Source organism: Canis aureus, chromosome 6 (genome assembly GCF_053574225.1).
Source record: "Canis aureus isolate CA01 chromosome 6, VMU_Caureus_v.1.0, whole genome shotgun sequence".
NCBI classification, from domain to species: domain Eukaryota; kingdom Metazoa; phylum Chordata; class Mammalia; order Carnivora; family Canidae; genus Canis; species Canis aureus.
The window spans coordinates 5,663,752-5,684,108 of NC_135616.1; the positions used below are offsets into that span (position 1 = coordinate 5,663,752).

Consider the following 20,357-nt stretch of genomic DNA (forward strand, 5'->3'; position numbering starts at 1 on the left):
CATACAAAATAGTTTCACTGCCTTAAAAATTCCCTATGCTTCCCCATTTATCTCCCCTTTCCCCAAATACCTGTCTTCATAGTTTGCCTTTTGCAGAATGTCATATATAGTTAAAATCATACAATCTGTAGCCTTCCAGGCTGGCTTCTTTCTTAGTAATATGCATTTAAGATCCCTCCGTGTCTTCTCTGGTTGATAGTTCATTTCTTTTTTTGTCCTGAATAATGTTCCGTTGTTGGGGCACCTGGGTGGCTTGGTTAGTTAAGTGTCTGACTCTTAGGTCATGATCTCAGGATCATGAGATCAAGCCCTGCATCAGGCTCTGCACTGGGCTTAGAGCCTGCTTAAGATTCTCTCTCTCTCCACTTGCCCTTGTTCTCTCTCTCAATAATAATGTCCTATTGTCTAAATGTAACAGTATTTTTATTCATTCACCTACTGAAGGACATCTTGATTGCTTCTAAGATTGGCAATCGTAAATAAAACTACTACCATGCAGGATTTTGTGTGGACATAAGTTTTCAACTCATTTGGTAAATGTCAAGGAGCATGATTATTGGATCATATAGTAAGAGTATGTTTAGTTTTATAAGAAATCGCCAAACTTCGCATTCTCGCCAGTAATGATGTGAGTTCCTATTACTCCTCATTATTACCAGCATTTGTTGTCAATGGATTTCCATCATTCTAATAGGTGTGTAGTAACAACTCATTGTTTTCATCCTTCTAACTTCTCTGTCATTATACTTAAAGTGAGTTTCTTATAGACAACATTTAGTTGGGATTTGTATTTTTATTTACTCTGATGAATTCTGTTTATAAGTATAAATTCATGTTTAAGATGATCACCTATAGGGTTGAGTTTATTTATTTATTTTTGTTTATTTATTTATTTTTTAAAGATTTTATTTATTTATTCATAGAGACACACAGAGAGAGAGAGAGAGAGAGAGAGGCAGAGACACAGGCAGAGGGAGAAGCAGGCTCCATGCAGGGAGCCTGATGTGGGACTCGATCCGGAAATTCCAGGATCATGCCCTGAGCCGAAGGCAGACGTCCAACTGCTGAGCCACCCAGGTGTCCCTAGGGTTGAGTTTAAAGCTATAATCTTGCTATTTCTTTTCTATTTTTTCTGTTTTTTTATTTCTACCCTTTTCCTTTTTTCTTTTTGATGAAATACTTTGTGTTATTCCATTTAATCTTAACTATTGTTTTATTAGTTGTGCCTCTTTTTTTCTTTAGTGGCTACTTTGGTGTTTATAGTATACATCTTAAAATGTATCATAATCTACCTTCAATTAATATGACACTACTTCATGCATTTATGAGGACTTCCAACCGCATACTTCCATTCTTTTCTATCAGTCTACGTACCGTTGTCATACATTTTATTTCTTTATATACTATAATCCCCATAACACATTTTTACTATTTTGGATGTTTTCCTTCCTTTGTATAGATCAAAATTTCTGTCAGCTTTAATAAGTAAAAATTACTTATTTTGCTTTTATTTTTCAGAGGCATTTTTGGCAAATACAAATTCTAAGTTGATGGGTTTTTTTTTTATTCCCCAGCCATTATTTCCTAAAATTGTTTTTCTGTTATCCCTCCCTCTCCTCTCCTTCTGGATCTCTAACATATGTATTAAGTCATTTGATATTGTCTCCCAGCTTACTGATGCTCTGTTCATTTTTTCAATCTTTTTCCTTTCCATTTTTCATTTAGGATAATTTCTTATTGCTATGTTCTAAAATGTACTGGTCCTTACTTTTGCAGTGTCTCCTCAGTTTATCTCACCTAGTATAGTTTTCATTTCTCCAGAATTTTGACTTGGGGTTTTATTTTTATTTTATTCTTTTAAGATTATTTATTTTTTGAGGGGAGGGACAGAGAGAGAGGGAGAAAAAGAATCTCAGGCAGATTCCCCACTGAGTGCAGAGTCTGACACAGGACTCTATCTCACAATCCTGAGATGACCTCAGCAGCCCATTGATTTGGGGTTTTAAAACTTTATCTCCCATTCCTTCATTATGGTTATGTTTTCCTCTACTGTACATACACAATTCATTTTTAAAAGATTTCATTTATTTGACAGAGAAAGAGCACGAGTAGGGGGAGCAGCAGAGGGAGAAAGAGAAGCAGGCTCTCAAGTGAACAGGGGTTCGATTGAGCCCGATGTGGGGCTAGATCCCAGGACTCTGGCTGGGATCATGATCTGCGCTGAAGGCAGATGCTTAACTGACTAAGCCACTCAGACTCCCCACACAGCCTATTTATAATAGTTCTATTAAACATATTTATTTACTAGTTCCATTATTGCTTTTATTTCTAGTTCTATTTCTATTTTTTCCTGGTTAAGCATCATAATTTTTTACTTCTTAATATGCCTGATTATTTTATATTGGATGGTAGATGTTATTGGTTACTGGATTTTGTCATATTACTTTAGTGATAGATTATCAGTCATGGAATTGATTTACCTGGAATAAGTTTGATTTTTTAAATATATTTTTTAAGAGTTTATTTTTAAGTAATCTCTACACCCAGTGTGGGGCTCCAACTTAGAACACCAAGATCAAGTGTCATATGCTCTACTACCGACTGAACCAGCCAGATATCTCTGGTTTAATCTTTTTGAAGCTCATTTTTAGGATTGACTACACTGGATTCAGGGCTTATTTGGTCTCACTACAATATTAATGCCCTTCTGAGTACTGTATCTGGTGCCCTGGGTATTAGATCTTTCCTCCTTGGCTGATGGGGACACAAATTATGCCCAACCTCCTTGTAAGGTCGTAGGATTGTTCTGCTACTTTATTATCAATGGAAGTGAAAATGTGAAAACATTATTTTTTAGCATGTAAAAAGAACAAGTCTCTATGCCTCTGTTGAAGGAGAATTATAACACGGTTACTCTGGTATAGAGGTGACTAATAGGAAAAAGACAATGGACTATAATACAAATATACTTTAAAATTAAAAGCATTAACAAGTTGCCATGAAAAATTGTAGCCTGTTTCCCCAAATCAGTGCCATCATGTAGTGTTGCTCAGAATGAATATACAGTGGGGATAGTTGGCTTCAGTAATTATTTCTACTCATGATTAGGAGCCTGAAGATAGGAGAGTTGACTTTATCATAACCTACTAGGGATATGCTGTATAGTAAAAGATTACATAAATAGTGTAAAAAGTCTATGAGAAAATACTAACATTACCCTAAGAATTAAAAGAATTGTATCCTTAGCATCAGGTATTTTGTAAAATTAGAGTATCAGATTGATTGCTAGGCAGTCTTCCTCCCAGAGTGCATAGATCTATTATGTGAATCCTGGCTCATCTTCACAACGATGAATTCTCGTGGTGGAGAATTTGGGAAATTCTGCTACTGTGGATCTTTCTGGTTGGCTAGAACAGTCCTGTGAATAATCTGAAATATTTAGTTTCCCATGCAGAAAAATCTACTGGCTGTGGAATTCTGAATGAAACTAAACTCATAAGCCCATTCTATATTTATTAGTTCAGCCTAGAATTCTGAAGGTTACCTTGTCTGTCATCCATTCTATCTGTCTGGGAATTTTTAAATTCCAACTTCTTATAGTAGAGCTGGACGGAAACTATGAGGCTAGGTGAGGAGTCTATCTGAGAAGGTGTTTGCTCCTTGGTATAAAAGAGGCCATTCAGTACCAGATGTTCATTTCTCTGTAAAGGAAAAGCTGGCAAAAGAACGACTGCTGAGACAGTAATATGTTTTAGCATAAGAATTTATCTCAATACTAAGATGCTCATTGAACATCTTTTTGTTTTTGATAATAAACATTTGCAAAATATCTAAATGTCTAAGAGGGAACTGGTTAAATAAATTATGGAATGTCTGTATGATGAATGTTTAATGAGATGGAGACCTATCCATCTATCAATCTATCAATCACATGATACTTTTGTAAAGGCCTGTCATTTTAAACAACTGACGGTGTTTGTTGCCAATAACATTTGACCTTTCAAGTGAAATTAGAATTTCGGAAAACTTGTAGTTGTCACCTACAGCTTCACAGCTTCCCCATACTTAAAAAGACATTTCTTTTTTTTTTATTTTTATTTTTATTTATTTATGATAGTCACAGAGAGAGAGAGAGAGTGAGAGAGGCAGAGACACAGGCAGAAGGAGAAGCAGGCTCCATGCACCAGGAGCCCGACGTGGGATTCGATCCCGGGTCTCCAGGATCACGCCCTGGGCCAAAGGCGGGCGCCAAACCGCTGCGCCACCCAGGGATCCCAAAAAGCCATTTCTGATTAAATCAATGGTGATATTAACAAATGTGAATTTTGGGTATTGTATAATGAGGTCTGTCAACATTTGGAAGACACACACATAACACAGCGACCCAATGTTTTCCAAATGATCAATACTTGATGTTAAAAATCATGCCTTGCTAAAAGACCCATTCGAAGTGCAAGATAGATTAATGGATTTAATGTAACAGAATTAGGAAAAGCTGATTATATGGTTTCAGATTCCACAAGGCAACTAACCTTTTAGAAACTACTTCTCAGGGTGCCTGGGTGGCTCATTCAATTAAGTGTCTGACTTCAGCTCAGGTCATGATGTCAGTTCAGGGTGACCTGGGATCAAGCCCTACATCAGGCTTCCTGCTCAGTGGGGAGTCAGATTGTCCCTCTGCCTCTTCCACTGCTCATGATCTATTGAATAATTAAATAAGATCTTAAAAAAGAGAAACTATTTGTTGCATTTTTATGTGGAATCAAAGAATAATGCCCACATTTATCTGAAAATCTATTAAAATATTAAAAATATTCTTCCCCTTTGCTATTTGTGTGAGGTCAGATTTTCTTCATACAAACCAAACCAAACTAAACACCAAACAAATAATAAGTACAACACATTGAGTGCAGAAGCAGATATGAAATTTCTAGCTTTCTTTTATTTGGCCAGGTATTAAGGAGTTTGCAAAAATTTAAAATAACACACTTCTCTAATTTTTAATTTTGGAAATATATTTTCATAAAAACATGCATGAGTTTATTAATATTTAAAAATGGTTTTAATTTCTACTTTATTAAATATCAACTGATATCATACAGAAACAAAAGCTCTCAAAGTACTTTTAGGATTCCAGAGAGGTCTGGTGACCAAAACTTTTGAGAACCAATCTTGGTAAATGCTGTGTAAATCTTCAAGTGGCATAGTCCTTGGCACGACACATACACTGTGTGTTGAGTGCATAGATTGATGTGTGAATCAGCGGAGGAGCTGAAAAGTATCCCCGCAGCTCATAGTTCAGATGATTCATCTGCTCCCTAAAAGTCCACCTATGATACTGGGCTTTTCCAATCTTATCCATACTCTGCTTAAAAAACAAACAGGGCAGCCCTGGTGGCTCAGCGATTTAGCGCCGCCTTCAGCCTGGGGCCTGATTCTGGAGACCTGGGATCAAGTCCCATCTCAGTCTCCCTGCCTGCTTCTCCCTCTGCCTGTGTCTCTGCCTCTCTCTCTGTGTTTCTCATGAATAGATAAATAAAATCTTTAAACAAACATACAGTATTAGGATCTATATAAAGAGTAGACAACCTAGACAATATAGAAAGGGTGTCAAGAAAATAAGACAAGTTTGGGGTACATGGGTGGCTCAGTCGGTTGAGTGACTCCTGGTTTCAGCTTAGGTCATGGTCTCAGGGTTATGAGATCCATCTGTAAGTCGGACTCTGCGCTGATTCTCTTTCTCCCTCTCCCTCTACCCTCTCCTCTTCACGTGCACACACTCTCTTGCCCTCAAAAAAAAAAAAAAAAAAAAGGTTAATTCAGGCAAAGTTTTTTTTTTTTTTTTTTTTTTTTTTTTTTTTTTTTTCAGGCAAGGTTTTAAAAACGTCTAATTCTAATATTCAAATACTGGTGCATTTAAAAGTAATAGAGGTGGTGTTTCTCAGAAATCTAAAGCTATGGTTGTGTATCCATATTAAAAGGAAAATTTTTGGCAGGGGGGAGGCATTAGGATATCCACTAATTATTCTGAAAAAGTCATGACAGTGTTAGCGTATTACTAAAAAGGGAGGAAACTAGTCACTAAGAAAAAATGGAAGCAGGCCACAGACTAGGTACATGCAGGACAAACAAATATATCTGACCAAAGGACTTAAATGCAGAATACATAAAGAATTCCTATAAATCAGAAATAAAAACCCAATAAAAAGTGAGCAAATTGAGGACATTTCACAAAATATGTACAAATGGTCAACAGGCAAATGAAAAGTGATGTTCAACTCATTAGTCATCAAGGAAATGCCAATTAAAGGCACAAGATATCACTACACATCCACCGAAATTGCTAGAATTGAAGACTGACAATCAAATATTCAACCAAATATTGATGAAGACTCAAAGCCACTGAGTCTCTCATAGGTAGGGGTGTAAAATCGTACAAGCATTTTGGAGAACTGTCAGTTTCTAATAAACACACAATGACCTAGTACTCCAAGGTATGTATCCAAGAATGAAAGAATATGTCCACAAAGACTTGCAGATTCACAGCAGTTTTATTCACAACAGCCCCCAAATTGGAAACAATCCAAATGTCTACTAACAAGAGAATGAATAAACAAGTTTGTACAATATACTACTGCTCATTAATAAAATGGAACATATCACTGATATATATGCAACATGGATGAATTTCAAAACCTTACGTTGAGAGAAAGAAGTCAAAAGCAAGAAAATCGTATATACTGTTTGATTCCATTTATATGTTCAAGAACAGGTACAAGTAACATACGGTGATGGGAATCATGGTGGTTGCTTCTGGGGTAGGAGCGCTGACTGCAAAGGGGCCGGGAGAGCTTACTGCATTCAGGCCATGGTAACGGTGTATACATTTGTCAGGACTGGCTGTTTGGGTTGTTTGTTTAAACTGGATTTAAACCAATAAAAAAAAAAAAAAAAAAAAAGGTACTGATAATGAGCTCTTAAGCTAAGTGATGGGCACACAGGTATTGTTCTTTAATCTGTAAACACATGCCACATATGCTTCATTCTGTGGATTAACAGCAAAATTTCCTTCAGAAGTGGAGAAAAAGGTGGCTACCTAAAAGCTTTTTATCTAGGACTACTCAGATATGGCATGGCATATAAGCTTTTTGTTTTGTTTTAAAGCACTTAAAAAAAGTCATCAATAAAGAAATGTTTCATAAATAATCATAAATTCTGTGTAACTAATCGATCTAATACAACTGAATCCCCATGCAAGCAAAGATCATGTTCATCTTTAGATAATGTTATGTGCAATTTTCTCTAATGGAGAGATGCACATGTATAAAAAATTTACACTATTTGCAGATACTTTATAGCATTTAACAGTCACTGGAAAAGTCTTTCTACATGTATTTTCCAGTTTTTATGCTAATACAATTCTACATGTTTTTGCCATATTAAAGGAACTATTTAAACTTTATTTGCCTCCGTTTGTTCCATGAACTCTGGTGTTACTGACTGGAAATATTTTGGGTAACTACTACTGTGGAGGCTCTGTTACTCCATTTTAGGTACATTGGAGACTACAGTGTCAAGAAGCCACCAAGAAAATAAATTACAAGACATTTAATTGATTAAACTTCACACAAGCTTTTCTGATTAATATCTCTTGTATCAATCTTTTTACCTTGTTTGAAACAGATTTTTTAAATATCATGAAAACACTCTTTAAAATATAAGAAGATAAGACTAGCTCATGAGTTTTAAAGCCAATTTCCTCTATAGAATATTTTGGGGTTTATGTATCAGGATACCAGAAAGAGAATAAAAAATACTTTCTGGTTAATTAAGAAAAATACATATTTAGCATTACACTCAATTTCTAGCATAAGTGCATAATTATTGGCAGTTAAAAATGAGCCTCATGGGATCTTTGCTTGAGATTTTTGTGGTTATGAAGTTTGCAGCATATCTAACATTTAAAATTCACTTTTGAGACCTCATTACTGAGCTATTTTTCAGAGGCTGTTTCCCTAAAATGAGTATTTCTGTAATTTTGCTACTGCCCAGGTAAACATTAGTGTTTGGCTTAGAGTCACATGGGAGTGGAAAGTAAAAAAACAGTTAGCACACATTTCACTCTTATTTTTTTCTATAAAAATATAACTCTTTATTAAATAACATGCACAAATATCAACTAGTCATTTATTAAACAGATATGATTTAGAACAAGATTTAAAGAAATACAAATCCTTAGGTACAATTTAGTATCTTGTTCATGATATTTGAAGTTTTAAAAAAAATCACTGATTAAACTAACCATCCTTTATTTCTCTTTCAGAATCCTAAATCTCTTTAGGTATATACCCCATTCCAAGATTTTTTTAGTCTCAGAGCTTCAGGATATCTTTAATATCAAAAGCTCTTAACTACTTACTTAAGAATAAATTCCACCAAGAAGGCATTCACTTTTAAGCTATCCATTTAGCTTTGAGTCATTTTACAAAGGAAATCTGCAGAAGCAGAATCATGGCAGAGAGGCTCCAGCAACTTGAGGTACCATTGAAGAGGGTGAGAACTGGGGTTAGTATTTAAAAAGCTGGGACAACTAAAACATGCCAGATTCCTGCTTGCTTGTTTTTCTTCTGCAGCTTGTTCTGTTAGGCCAAACAGTGATTTTCCCCCATTTTCCAGTTGGACCCTCAGAACAAAAAGCAGTATAAATTTACCCCTCTCATATTTTTAATGCTCAATAATCTGGTTTTTTCTTTTTAGGCAAAAGTATAAACAAAATTTGCATTGAGTTTTTCATATTAAAAAGTATTGCTTTTATAAATTAGCTTTTAATGTTCCCAGCCTTAATAAACTTAACTTCAACAAAACCAGTGCTTCAAAATCTACCCTGCCTTTCCTGGCCCCATTATCCAATAAAAAAGGCCCAAATCTCTCATCTAAGTTTCTAAAGAACACTACATCCAACCTTTATAATAAAGTTCTTGCACTGTGTATCTTTTACAGTGCTGCTTTATTGCGCATGCCAAGTACAGTATGAATTAAAATATAAATTGACATAAAAATTCAAAAATCCCTAAGCTTAATATATACCTTTGCACTCAGAAACTTCAATTTTTACATTCTCTCCCATTAGCTGGGATTTCCAACTTGCTTGCTGAGTTTAAGTCACTTTATTCCTCACATATATCTTTTAACTTTTCTCTATCAGAATAAAAAATGTCCAGCATTATTTCATAATTCAAGAAAGTATTGTGGAAAGTTCTGTAAATTTTATCTCATATACTTATGTTCAATTTTACATATAACCTAATTTTCCTTTTAAAAATGTTTTAATAAGTTTAGCGGATTTCAGATCTGAAATATTCCTGATTATTTAATCTACCTCATGTTATAGGAGAAATGACTTTTTCTAAGTATATTGCTAATTATTTTATTAAAAACAGCATACCAAATCTTATTTTAACTATAAAATTCTGAAAATTATATGTTTTGCATCTTGATACAAGGAAAAAAATACAACATATTTATCAGTTTTTCATAAACATTGAAGAGATTGATCAGAATATGCCTGTTTCTGGTATTTTGACTACCGAATATCTCTTTTGATTTGAGTACTCAGTTTGTATTTTAAAAGTGCAAAGGTTATTAAGCTTAAAACATTATATTTAAGCAATGTAAAAAAGTTTTACAATGATTTAACATGACCAATAAAATTTATTAAACATATTTACATATATTCACAGATTCTTTCATACTTGAGTATTAAAATAGACATTTACAATTTCAGAATTTTCATTCAAAGGCATTTTGGGAGAGGGGGATAGGTTCTATTGTGAGATGAAAAAAGAGCTGTTTCTTTGCATGACTAATTCTAAATAATATGTCTGACATAGTGAGTCATAGGTACTATCCCAGGAGACTGGCATGAAACACCCTACACTACTTTAGGCATCGCTTATGGAGAGAGTTAAATGATAGGAAGCATGCAGTACAACTAAGTCACAACCTTTACAGTTATGGTGATGAAAACAAGCTAACTCAAACGCATGCATGCCTTATTTAAAAGTTTTGCTACCTGTATACACTACTACTACACTCCATACAAACTACAACTTTGGTCCAATAAAACATTAGACACAACAGCTTTACAATTATTTTTTTGTACATGTTCTGACTACCAATCCCTTTGTATACATTTTGACCATTAATTACAAGATTTACATCTGCACAATATGTATAAAATAAGTTATTAAAAAGGAAGACAATATTAAAACTTTTGAAAAGAAACTGTACAATTAATTTACAGATATAATAAACTGAAGAAATTTTGTGCCAAGTTTTTCTTCCACATTTAGAAACTATTTGGTAGGAACTGAACCTTTTAGTTTACCAATGTATTTTAATAAAACTTGAAAGACACTGGAATACTAGTGGTTATCTTGTTATTTAAGAGTGCTAACAACTTCCAGTTGCTGTTAGATTCTCAGCTTTTAAAAGATCTACCACAGTCTGCCAACATGCTCTAATGCAATAGTTACCTCTCACCAATATAAATAATAGATTTCAGTTAGAAACTGTTTGGATCTAGGATCCAAAATAATTCTCTTTTCATTTTTTTATAAAATGACAGTGTTTACTACATAACCAATTTTAGTCAAACTTTACTAACAACTGTAAAGGCATAATATCAGTATTTTTCTCAAAAGGCAGTGTTCCACAGTTTAATACTCTTGAGCCCCATCAGTTTAAAACACCACCACCGGAAGGAATGGCTGCTATTATATAGGAGTTAATTCGAAGTCATCGTTAACATCGACAAGGGGAACATAAAACTCCTGGATTTCATAAATGCTGATAGACTTGTAGGTGGCAGGATCAAGTTCCTGGAGTTTGAGCTGCCATTCTAATCTCTGGACGGCATTTAAAGCTGCAGCTTCATGTTGTTGCCTCATTAAAAGACAGGTCTATTGAGAAGAAGAGAAGAGTTATCAATTTTTGTTAAATTTGCTTTGTTTAAAAATTAATCTCATCCATAGTTTTTTTAGTGATTAAGTTTTTGAATTACACATCCATTTCTGCTTGACCCTGTCTGTATCTATATGCCAACTATTTCCAGGTCTGCAACTTCACGAGTGTCTAACCTCACAGACTTTTAATTTGAAATTGCTTTTTTAAGTTAAAAATAAACCTGCCCTACGACCCAGCAATTGCACTGTTGGGGATTTACCCCAAAGATTCAGATGCAATGAAACGCTAGGACACCTGCACCCCGATGTTTCTAGCAGCAATGTCCACAATAGCCAAACTGTGGAAGGAGCCTTGGTGTCCATCGAAAGAGGAATGGATAAAGAAGATGTGGTTTATGTATACAATGGAATATTACTCAGCCATCAGAAATGACAAATACCCACCATTTGCTTCAACGTGGATGGAACTGGAGGGTATTATGCTGAGTGAAGTAAGTCAGTCGGAGAAGGACAAACAGTGTATGGTCTCATTCATTTGGGGAATATAAATAATAGTGAAAGGGAATATAAGGGAAGGGAGAAGAAATGTGTGGGAAATATCAGAAAGGGAGACAGAACATAAAGACTCCTAACTCTGGGAAACGAACTAGGGGTGGTGGAAGGGGAGGAGGGCGGGGGGTGGGGGAGAATGGGTGTCGGGCACTGAGGGGGGCACTTGACGGATGAGCACTGGGTGTTATTCTGTATGTTGGTAAATTGAACACCAATAAAAAATAAATTTATTAAAAAAATAAAATAAACAAACAAAAAAGAAATTGCTCTTTTAAATAATAAAATTGCAAATTCTCAAAAGAACCATGAACAGCTAAGAAGTAGTTTTTGAAATGACTTAAAATCTCAAACCAAATAATTTTCTTTATGAATTATTTGCAGTATATTTTCTTTCTCTCAATATGTCTTCCCTCCACCCCCCATTCTTTCCTATAGTAGAACTACCCACCAGACTTGGATATTGGACAATAGGCATACAGATCCCCATTAGAAACTTTTTTTTTTTTCTTTGAATTCAATTAACATAAAATGTATTATTAGTTCTGGTAGAGGTCAGTGATTCATCAGTCTTCTATAAAACCTAGTGCTCCTTACAGAAGCTGCTTTTTCTGTGGTAGTTTCATTTTTCATACTACACTGGTTTTGAAAAATGGACTTGTGCTCTTTATTTTCCTTTACTTTCCGACTGTGGCCATGCGTGACTAGTCACTCCTAACAGAGCTGCACTTTCTGTTTAAGGGGGAAGCATCCATTGAAACTGAACTTCTAAACATACATACCTTTAGTTTGTCAAATTTATCATCTACATCTTGTAACCAAGACATGAACTGTCTTGCATTAAAGCGATCCCTCACAGAAGTTTTACTGTCATCAGACTGAAAGAGAAGATTAAAAATAGTTGAATACTATACAATGTAATAACCAACCCACTTTAAAACCTATGTGCCATTATAATTTTTGTGGTGTAATGGAATGATGGAAAAAGGATAAATATACATATAATAAAATATAATAATATATTAATATATTATAAATATATTACATATTTAACTCATATTAAATTATATATTTAATATTAATAATTAAATATAATAATATATAATTAATATAATTAAATATAATTTTTTTATGTCTATGACATTCTTATTAAAGTATAATTGATTTCGTATCTCATTTTAGTGGTAATTTTTACCATATGTAGGGAGAAGAAGTGTTAAGGTAGGATACAGGCCAACATTTTTCCAGGACCAATATTTTGGAATGGTCATAAAGAAATTCCGTATCAACTCTTAGGAATATCAGTTTTGGAATTAAGACAGGCTGTATTCAAATGCCAGCTTTGTATCTTATTATGCAATCTTGAACTAATTATGTACTCTCTCAATTTTCTATTCTGTAAAATGCGGTGAATACCTCTTTTAATCTTATTTTGAGAATTAAGCCTCTGAAGTCCTCATCAGAATGCTTGGGCATACAAGCAGCATTCACTCTAATAAATATCTGCTGTAATTACTACTACTACTATCACCCATGCCATCAAAGTGCCATCCAGGCCATCAGGCAGATGCTCAAAATTTTAGCTGTTCTCATTTCCTTCGTTACTCTATAATTGAATGAAGCTTTAAAAGATCTCAAGATATTGCACTGTCTAGTCCAGTATTTAGTAACATAAACTATTCATTTCCATTATAAAGAACCATTCATTTTTTTCCTTTAAATTCTTTAAAGCTGGGAATTATGTAACTTCCCTCAGTGGCTTTTCCAGAGTTTATTTCCTCACAGTCAAATAGTTCTTAAGATCCAATTATCATTATTATTATGTTTAGATAGTGTGCATGTGAGTGGGGGGAGGGGCAGAGGGAGAAAATCTTGAGCAGGCTCCATGCCCAGTGCACAAAGCAATGCAGAGCTCGATATCATGGCCTTGAGATCATGACCTGAACTGAAATCAAGAGTCGAATGTTCAACCAATTGAGCTATCCAGGTGTTCCCCCAATTATTATTCTTAATAGCCTTTTCAAATATCTCTGAATACTTTCATTTGGATAAAACAGTTGGTGACTTAAGGTTTGAAATCTACTGATCTAGTTTAATCTTTTTTTTTTTTTTAAACAGGAGAAAAATAAAGCCCAGAGAGAACTACGTAATTTTCTCTGTAACATACCCTGTGTTCTTTGTGTTTCTAGTTTGTCTGACTTAAAATAGCATTTCCTAGTATTTCTGTGTGGTAATCCTTCACTGTCCATGCTTATGCTCTTTATTTTAATCATTATTATCTCTCTTATAACCAATGAATTTCATTCTAGTTTGTGAAGCACAAAAAATTCTGACAACTGCTATGTCCGGTTTTGAATTCATATAATTTATATGTGGCAGTAAACTTTATTCAAGACATAGCTACAGTTTTTTTTTTTTTTTTTCCACAAGTGTGTTTATTTATTCTACCAATATCCAAGATCAAAACAAAAAAAGCCTGGTCCTGTTTTTAGCACCGCCACAGTCTAGAGGTTCAATCTGCCTGTAGCGTTTTCCAGCTTACAGTTGCTTTCCAGTTACTTCAAGGTACAAACATTCACTTTAGAAACAAATTACATGTTATGTAAAAGGACACTATCCTAAACACATAATGGTTTTGTAAATATTAGCTTTTATAACATAAGGCTAACGTATAAGAGGATTTTAGAAAAAAAGATCTGGTGATCTAGATTCTGTAAGAATTGCTTTTCTCTTTTGAGTTTTACTGACTGCTAAATTCAAGTTTTTTCCATGGAAGTAGATTACAAAAACACTCAAGTTGTATTTAGGAACATTTCAACTGAATTAGTGGCACTTTACCTGAGCGTCCAGTGGCACACTGTACACTTCTGCGTCCAGTAAAACAGTGCACGCGCTAAATGGCAGTGTTTGATTTGCCAATGTTCTTGCAGCTCTGTAATGAACTCGTAGAACTTCCTGTTCATTGGATACAATGAGTTTTTCCTAGTTGAACCAAGAATGAAAAAAAAAAAAACCCCATAATTCCTCAATCATTTGTTTTTCAAACAAAATAACTTAAAATGTACTAAAGAATCTGAATCTCAGAGAATTCAGAATATTTTTTCTTTTTTTAAAAATATTTTATTTATTTATTTGAGAGAGAAAGAGTGAGCATGAGTGGGGGAGGAGCAGAGGGAGACAGGAGAAACAGACTCCTGGCTGAGCAGGGACCCCAATGTGGGGCTCCATCCCAGGACCCTGAGATCATGACCTGAGCAGAAAGCAGACATTAAACCAACTGAGCCACCCAGGCACTCCTCAGTTTTTTCTAAAAGTGTTCTAAAAGTATAAGTAAATGTTTTCTTTCCAAAAGTGGCAGACTCCTCTAAAAAATTATCTTTTAAAGTGTACAAATGGTGGCTTTTAGTATATTCACCAAGATGTTCAACCATCACCACTAATTTCAGAACATTTTCATCACCCCAAGAAGAAACTTTGCATTGAATCACCAGTTATACCCCATATACCTCCTCTTCCCCTGGCAACCACTACTCTACTTTTTGTTTCTATGATTCCTACTCTAAATATTTTCTTACAAATGGATCCATAGAACATGTGGTATTTTGTTTTTCATGTCACATGTTTTCAAGGTTCATCTGTGTTGGAGTGTGTATCAGTACTTCATTCCTCTTCTGGCTGAGTAATATTCCATTGTGTAAATATACCACATTTTATTTATCTGTTCATCAGTTGATGGTCTTTTGGGTTGTTCCTAGCTTTATGCTATCATGAATAATGCTGCTATGAACATTCATACTCAAGTTTTTGGATACATATTTTCTGTTTCTCTTAGGTAAATAACTAGGAGGGGAGGTACTAGGTCATATGGTAGTTCTACGTTTAACCTGGTGAGAAACTGCCAAATTGTTAATAGCAGTTGTATCATTTGACATTTCCACCAGCAATGTATGAGAGCTTCAATTTTTTCACATTCTTGCCAACACTTACTATCTTTTAATTATAGCTTTCTAATGGGTGTGAAGTGCCTTCACTGTGGTGGCAGCTTCTGTTTTATAATGAATATTTTCATAGAAACAAACACTACTTTGATGCTGATTTTTAAATCTCTGACAATCATAGTACAATCTTGCCTTAAAATGTGTTAACCAGGATACAAAACTTCCAATTATGTTATATGAAAGTCACCCTATCATAAAATTAATGTAATGATCTAGGCAATCCTCTGCATTTAGCAGCCTGGGAATTCCCTAGGGTGTAGCTAAGATACCAACCCATCGTGATACTGGTTACAGACTTGTGCCATCATGTGGTAACTGTCTTCTTCAGCTTCAACATGAATGGGGACAACCCTGGGACCTGTGGCTGATTAGAACTTCAAGGACAGAGGTAGTGAGACCAGGAATCTTTCCATTATAAATACAGAGGTAGTGAGACCAGGAATCTTTCCATTATAAATGTCCATTGTTTTGTTGGTTCTGTCTGGCAGGTTGGGCTGAGAGAATATTAGGGATGTGGTAGGTCTTCTTCCAACCATGTTCCCTATTCTCTCTCGACTTGATGAGAATTTTGTCTTTCCCCTATTGGAGCATGCAGGTCTCTTTATATCCAAATATGTATTACTGTATTTATAATTTAGTGAAAACACAAATAAACAAAGTCTTATTTAATATTTTAAATTTTATGTGACAAATGATACTCAAAAGAGAAGACCTAAGTGTAATACTTAAGATTTATTAAGTAAATTTAAGGTGGGGACTTTAACTGAAAGAATATAAAAAAAACCTGATCAGATAGATACTAAGAAAAAAACAGCTAGAAGAAAAGCTTTCCTAAAAGACTGGTCATAGTAGTATAAGATTAAGAGCAATCACCAAAAATTCCTTAACACTATATGAGAAAGAAATATATTATTTGCAGTCAGATCCCCTCCCCTAAAATAACTAACAGAGATATGCTGCTTAAAATGACAGCCTAAATATTCTACTTCAGGTCATCCAGTATAGTATTCAAGTATTGTCATCATTTTCAAAGGGAAAAATGATCCTAGAACAGAGGTTCTTGATCTGGGGTCCTAACATTCCCAAGAAGCCCATGGATAGACTGGGGAGAGGGTCATCTGTTAACTTGGATGAGAAAATTCTTTTTTTTTTTTTTTTTTTGGATGGGAAAAATTCTCTATTTTTACTAACCTCCAATTGGCCATTTCTTTCAATTATGAATGTAAGCCACAAGCAACACTAATATCAGAAGTATCTGCAACTCTGCCAACCATAGGAATCACAAATATTTTCAATTCATATTATAATTGTTGCAGATACTGCCCCCAAATGGTATCATTGTTTGCTGTCACATAGGTCAGGCATTTAAAACTGTTGGTTAATATATGAAAGCATGGGAGTCATCTTTACTCTTTGTTAAAGTTCTGAAAAATTGCACAGTTCAAGTGAGAATTCTTAACTGTTTGTTAGGCAGCATGGCTTTTGTTACATGTATAGATGAATAGGTGAACATATGTTACCAGGTGGCTTCAACCATGCCTAATGGTTGAAACAGCTACTGACGTGTGTTATATGACCTAACTTTTTTTTTTTTAAAGATTTATTATTTATCTATTTATCTATTTATTCATTCATTCATTCATTCACTCATGAGAGACACAGAAGAGAGAGAGGCAGAGACACAGGCAGAGGGAGAAGCAGGCTCCATGCAGGGAGCCTGATGTGGGACTCGATCCCGGGTCTCCAGGATCACACCCTGGACTGAAGGCAAGCGCTAAACCGCTGAGCCACCCAGGCTGCCCTATGGCCTAACTTCTTGAGAACAAACCTCTCACTGACATAGGTTATGCACAATGTTATAAGTTCTGTATTAGTGCTTCTTTCATTTCTCTTTGAAATGCTATATATTTGTTTTATTATTTGAAAGCATAATTCTGAGAAAAGGTTTTATATTTACCAGATTGTAACAAGAGTCTCATGGCAACAAAGAAAGTTAAAAGCCTCTGCCCTAGCCAATCAGTTATGTATGAATCAAAGAAATAGCATACTTAGCACACTTTTGTTTTTATGAGTGTGTGTGTGTATGTATGTGTGTACACACACAACACTTCTATGAAGAAAGATCATAGCTCATATGAAGTTTTAGAAGTCCCTGACCCTCCCAAAAGACAAAGAAGGTTTTAGATTTTTGTCAATCCAAGGGAAATGACTTTTATGATTTCTATAGATAGGTTTTCTCATTTTATTCCATGCCAAGTTTCACCATTAGAGACTAGACTACGAAAGCAGACATGTAAGGACCAATAAGCACAGCTCTGGTAGGTATTCTGTACTGAAGTAGCTGGCAACAAACAACAATTCCAAAACTTGGAAATCCAACTGTTTAACTAGAAATTCACTTCTTTAGCTTCACAAATTCAGCAAATGATAAGCAATTAGAGATTTTTATATGTTAAAAATAAAAACATGAACTATAACATAGGGGCAGCTACCCTAAAACAGGCTTAAAAAGTCCCTATCTAACTGCACAGGTACAAGATAACAAAATCAAATCTTCCTGAATAGTTCTCAATAAGGAAAATCCCCTAAGAAAATTATATATGAAAAAAAAATTAAAGGAAAATTATATATGTATATGATATATAATATGACATAGGTCATTATAATCTATTATTAAAATACAGTAATTTGTAGCATAATTTTAAACACTTCTTACCCTTTCAATACTGTGTTGCAAACGTAGTTTCATTCTTACAACTTCCTGTTGCCGAAAAAGTTCTTTAAGTGGATCTGATAGTGAAGGTGGCGGTGTGATCTAATTAAAAAAAAAAAAAAAAAAAGAATTAAAAATAGTAGGTTTATTTGCAACAATGGGCTACTCCTAATTTTTTTTAAGTTTATTTAAGTAACCTGTACACCCAACATGGGGCTCGAAATCACGACCTTGAGATCAAGAGTCAGACGCTCTTCTGAATAAGCCAGCTGAGTGAATGGGCTATTCTTTTAAAAATTAAACATTTTAGTGCATCACTTAATGAAAACAAATTCTGATGTTCTCTGAATTAGATAATACAGTAGGAATTATACAACTGATTGTTACTTCTTAATTTCAATGGTCTAAAACACAGTAGAGCATACTGGTAAACTTAGATGTTTTAATTCTGAGGCTACAGCAAATTTCAAAGAGCAATTGAGAAGGGCTAAAGATTAAGGAAGTTTCTTACTACAGAGACATATTTTAGAGCATCAATAAGCGACAGCTCATATATAAGGAACAAGGGGTCACAAAAACAGAAAAACATCAAGCAAACTGTTCTAAAGGTTATAGCAGTCTGTGTATACTAAGCATGAAATCTCTTTGTAGACAGGATAAAAATCAAATGTTAAAGTGCTGAGTTTTACAGTCACTGAATTAAGTCTTTTATAAAAAGATGGAATTATCCTTTAATAGAATTGTGGTTTTCAAAATTCTTTATTACAGGTGATAACCCATTTTGTTTAGCCATGCTCCAAAAATCTTATGCTTAGTTCATCTCTAACTTGATTATTACAGTAGAGTGCTTTCTGGTAGATGCTGGAGGTTAAGGAAGCAGACACCATCTACACACTGCTGCTCTACAGTTAATATAAAGAGACATCTGTGATCCCTTAATATTCTCCCTCTACTCCGTGGAGTAGCTACATTCCTCCCTATACCCCCAACTAGCTTCTAACTATTGTCAGCATATTGGTGCAAAGTAAGGTAACTTGATATGTTTTGGCACCATAAAATAATTTAGTTGACTCTTCTGATTCTTCAGAAGGTGGGACAAGCAGATTCTATGTGCTTCTTGACGTGGTGCTAAAGGAATTATATATCATATATGAAAAGCTCTAGCCAAAGAATCAAACCTGGATCTAATCAGGACTCTATACTTATTATTTTTTTTTTTTTAAAGATTTTCTTTATTTAGTCATGAGAGAGAGAGAGAGAGGTGCAGAGACACAGGCAGAAGGAGAAGCAGGCTCTATGCAGGGAGCCCAACATGGGACTTGATCCTGCGTCTCCAGGATCACACCCTGGGCGAAGGCAGTGCTAAACCGCTGAGCTACCCGGGCTGCCCAGGACTCTATACTTATAATCAGTAAATAGTTTAAAGGAATTACACGGGATTGAAAAGTATATTAAATAACATCACAAAGATTCACTCAGTCGAATCAATGTGGAAAATTCTATAGGCAGATTATTTTTCAGGCCTCTAACTGCAATAATATAATTGTTCGATTTCTGTGCCTTAAAAATGTTAACAAGAGTAACAGTGAAGTTTAGTGCTACTATCTTAAAGTTTTCCAAAAATAAAAAAAAAAAATAAAAATTCCAAAATAAATAAAAAAAAATTGATTCCAAAAATCATAGAGGCCTCCTTTATGCAACCCAGATGAAGAGTATCTACTCTTTTGAGCCTGGGGTGTCAGAGAAAGCTTCTTGGAGAGGGTAATGCCTGAAGGTACATCTTAAAGGAAGAGCCAGAATCATGGGTTAAGAGAAATGAATTGTGGGGGGAAAATAAGGGGGAAGAAGAATGAGGAGATAATTCCCAGATGAGAGGATGGCATGATCAAGTGCACAAAACAAAGAGACAGTATGGTGCCTGGAGACAACCACAAGTTGAATTCCCAGGACATCAACTTTGAGGGAAAGAATGGTAGGACATGAAGATGGAGGGATTAGAAGTAAAGTAATAAAGTTTTTCTTTCTTTCTTCCTTCCTTTTTCTTCTTTTTGACTAGCTTTCTTAAAGTATGTTCCACAGAACACTGGGCCCGTAAAGATGACTTGCAGGAAATGATTCCACGAACAAGTCAGT

At 34.8% G+C, this 20,357-nt stretch overlaps 1 protein-coding gene across 7 annotated transcripts in view; it reads right to left on the reverse strand.

Annotated features, from left to right (window-relative positions):
- Positions 1-6,532: 6,532 nt before the first annotated feature.
- Positions 6,533-20,357, reverse strand: part of ANKRD12 (ankyrin repeat domain 12) — a 124,532-nt gene continuing 110,707 nt past the window's right edge. For all 7 annotated transcript variants that reach the window (XM_077899976.1, XM_077899972.1, XM_077899974.1 and 4 more), the window contains 4 exons: positions 18,228-18,326; positions 14,352-14,495; positions 12,296-12,391; positions 6,533-10,961 (listed from right to left, as the gene is read on the reverse strand). In XM_077899976.1, coding sequence (XP_077756102.1) covers positions 10,776-10,961; positions 12,296-12,391; positions 14,352-14,495; positions 18,228-18,326 — 525 coding nt within the window. In that variant the 3' untranslated portion in view covers positions 6,533-10,775. The remainder of the gene's footprint in view (positions 10,962-12,295; positions 12,392-14,351; positions 14,496-18,227; positions 18,327-20,357) is intronic.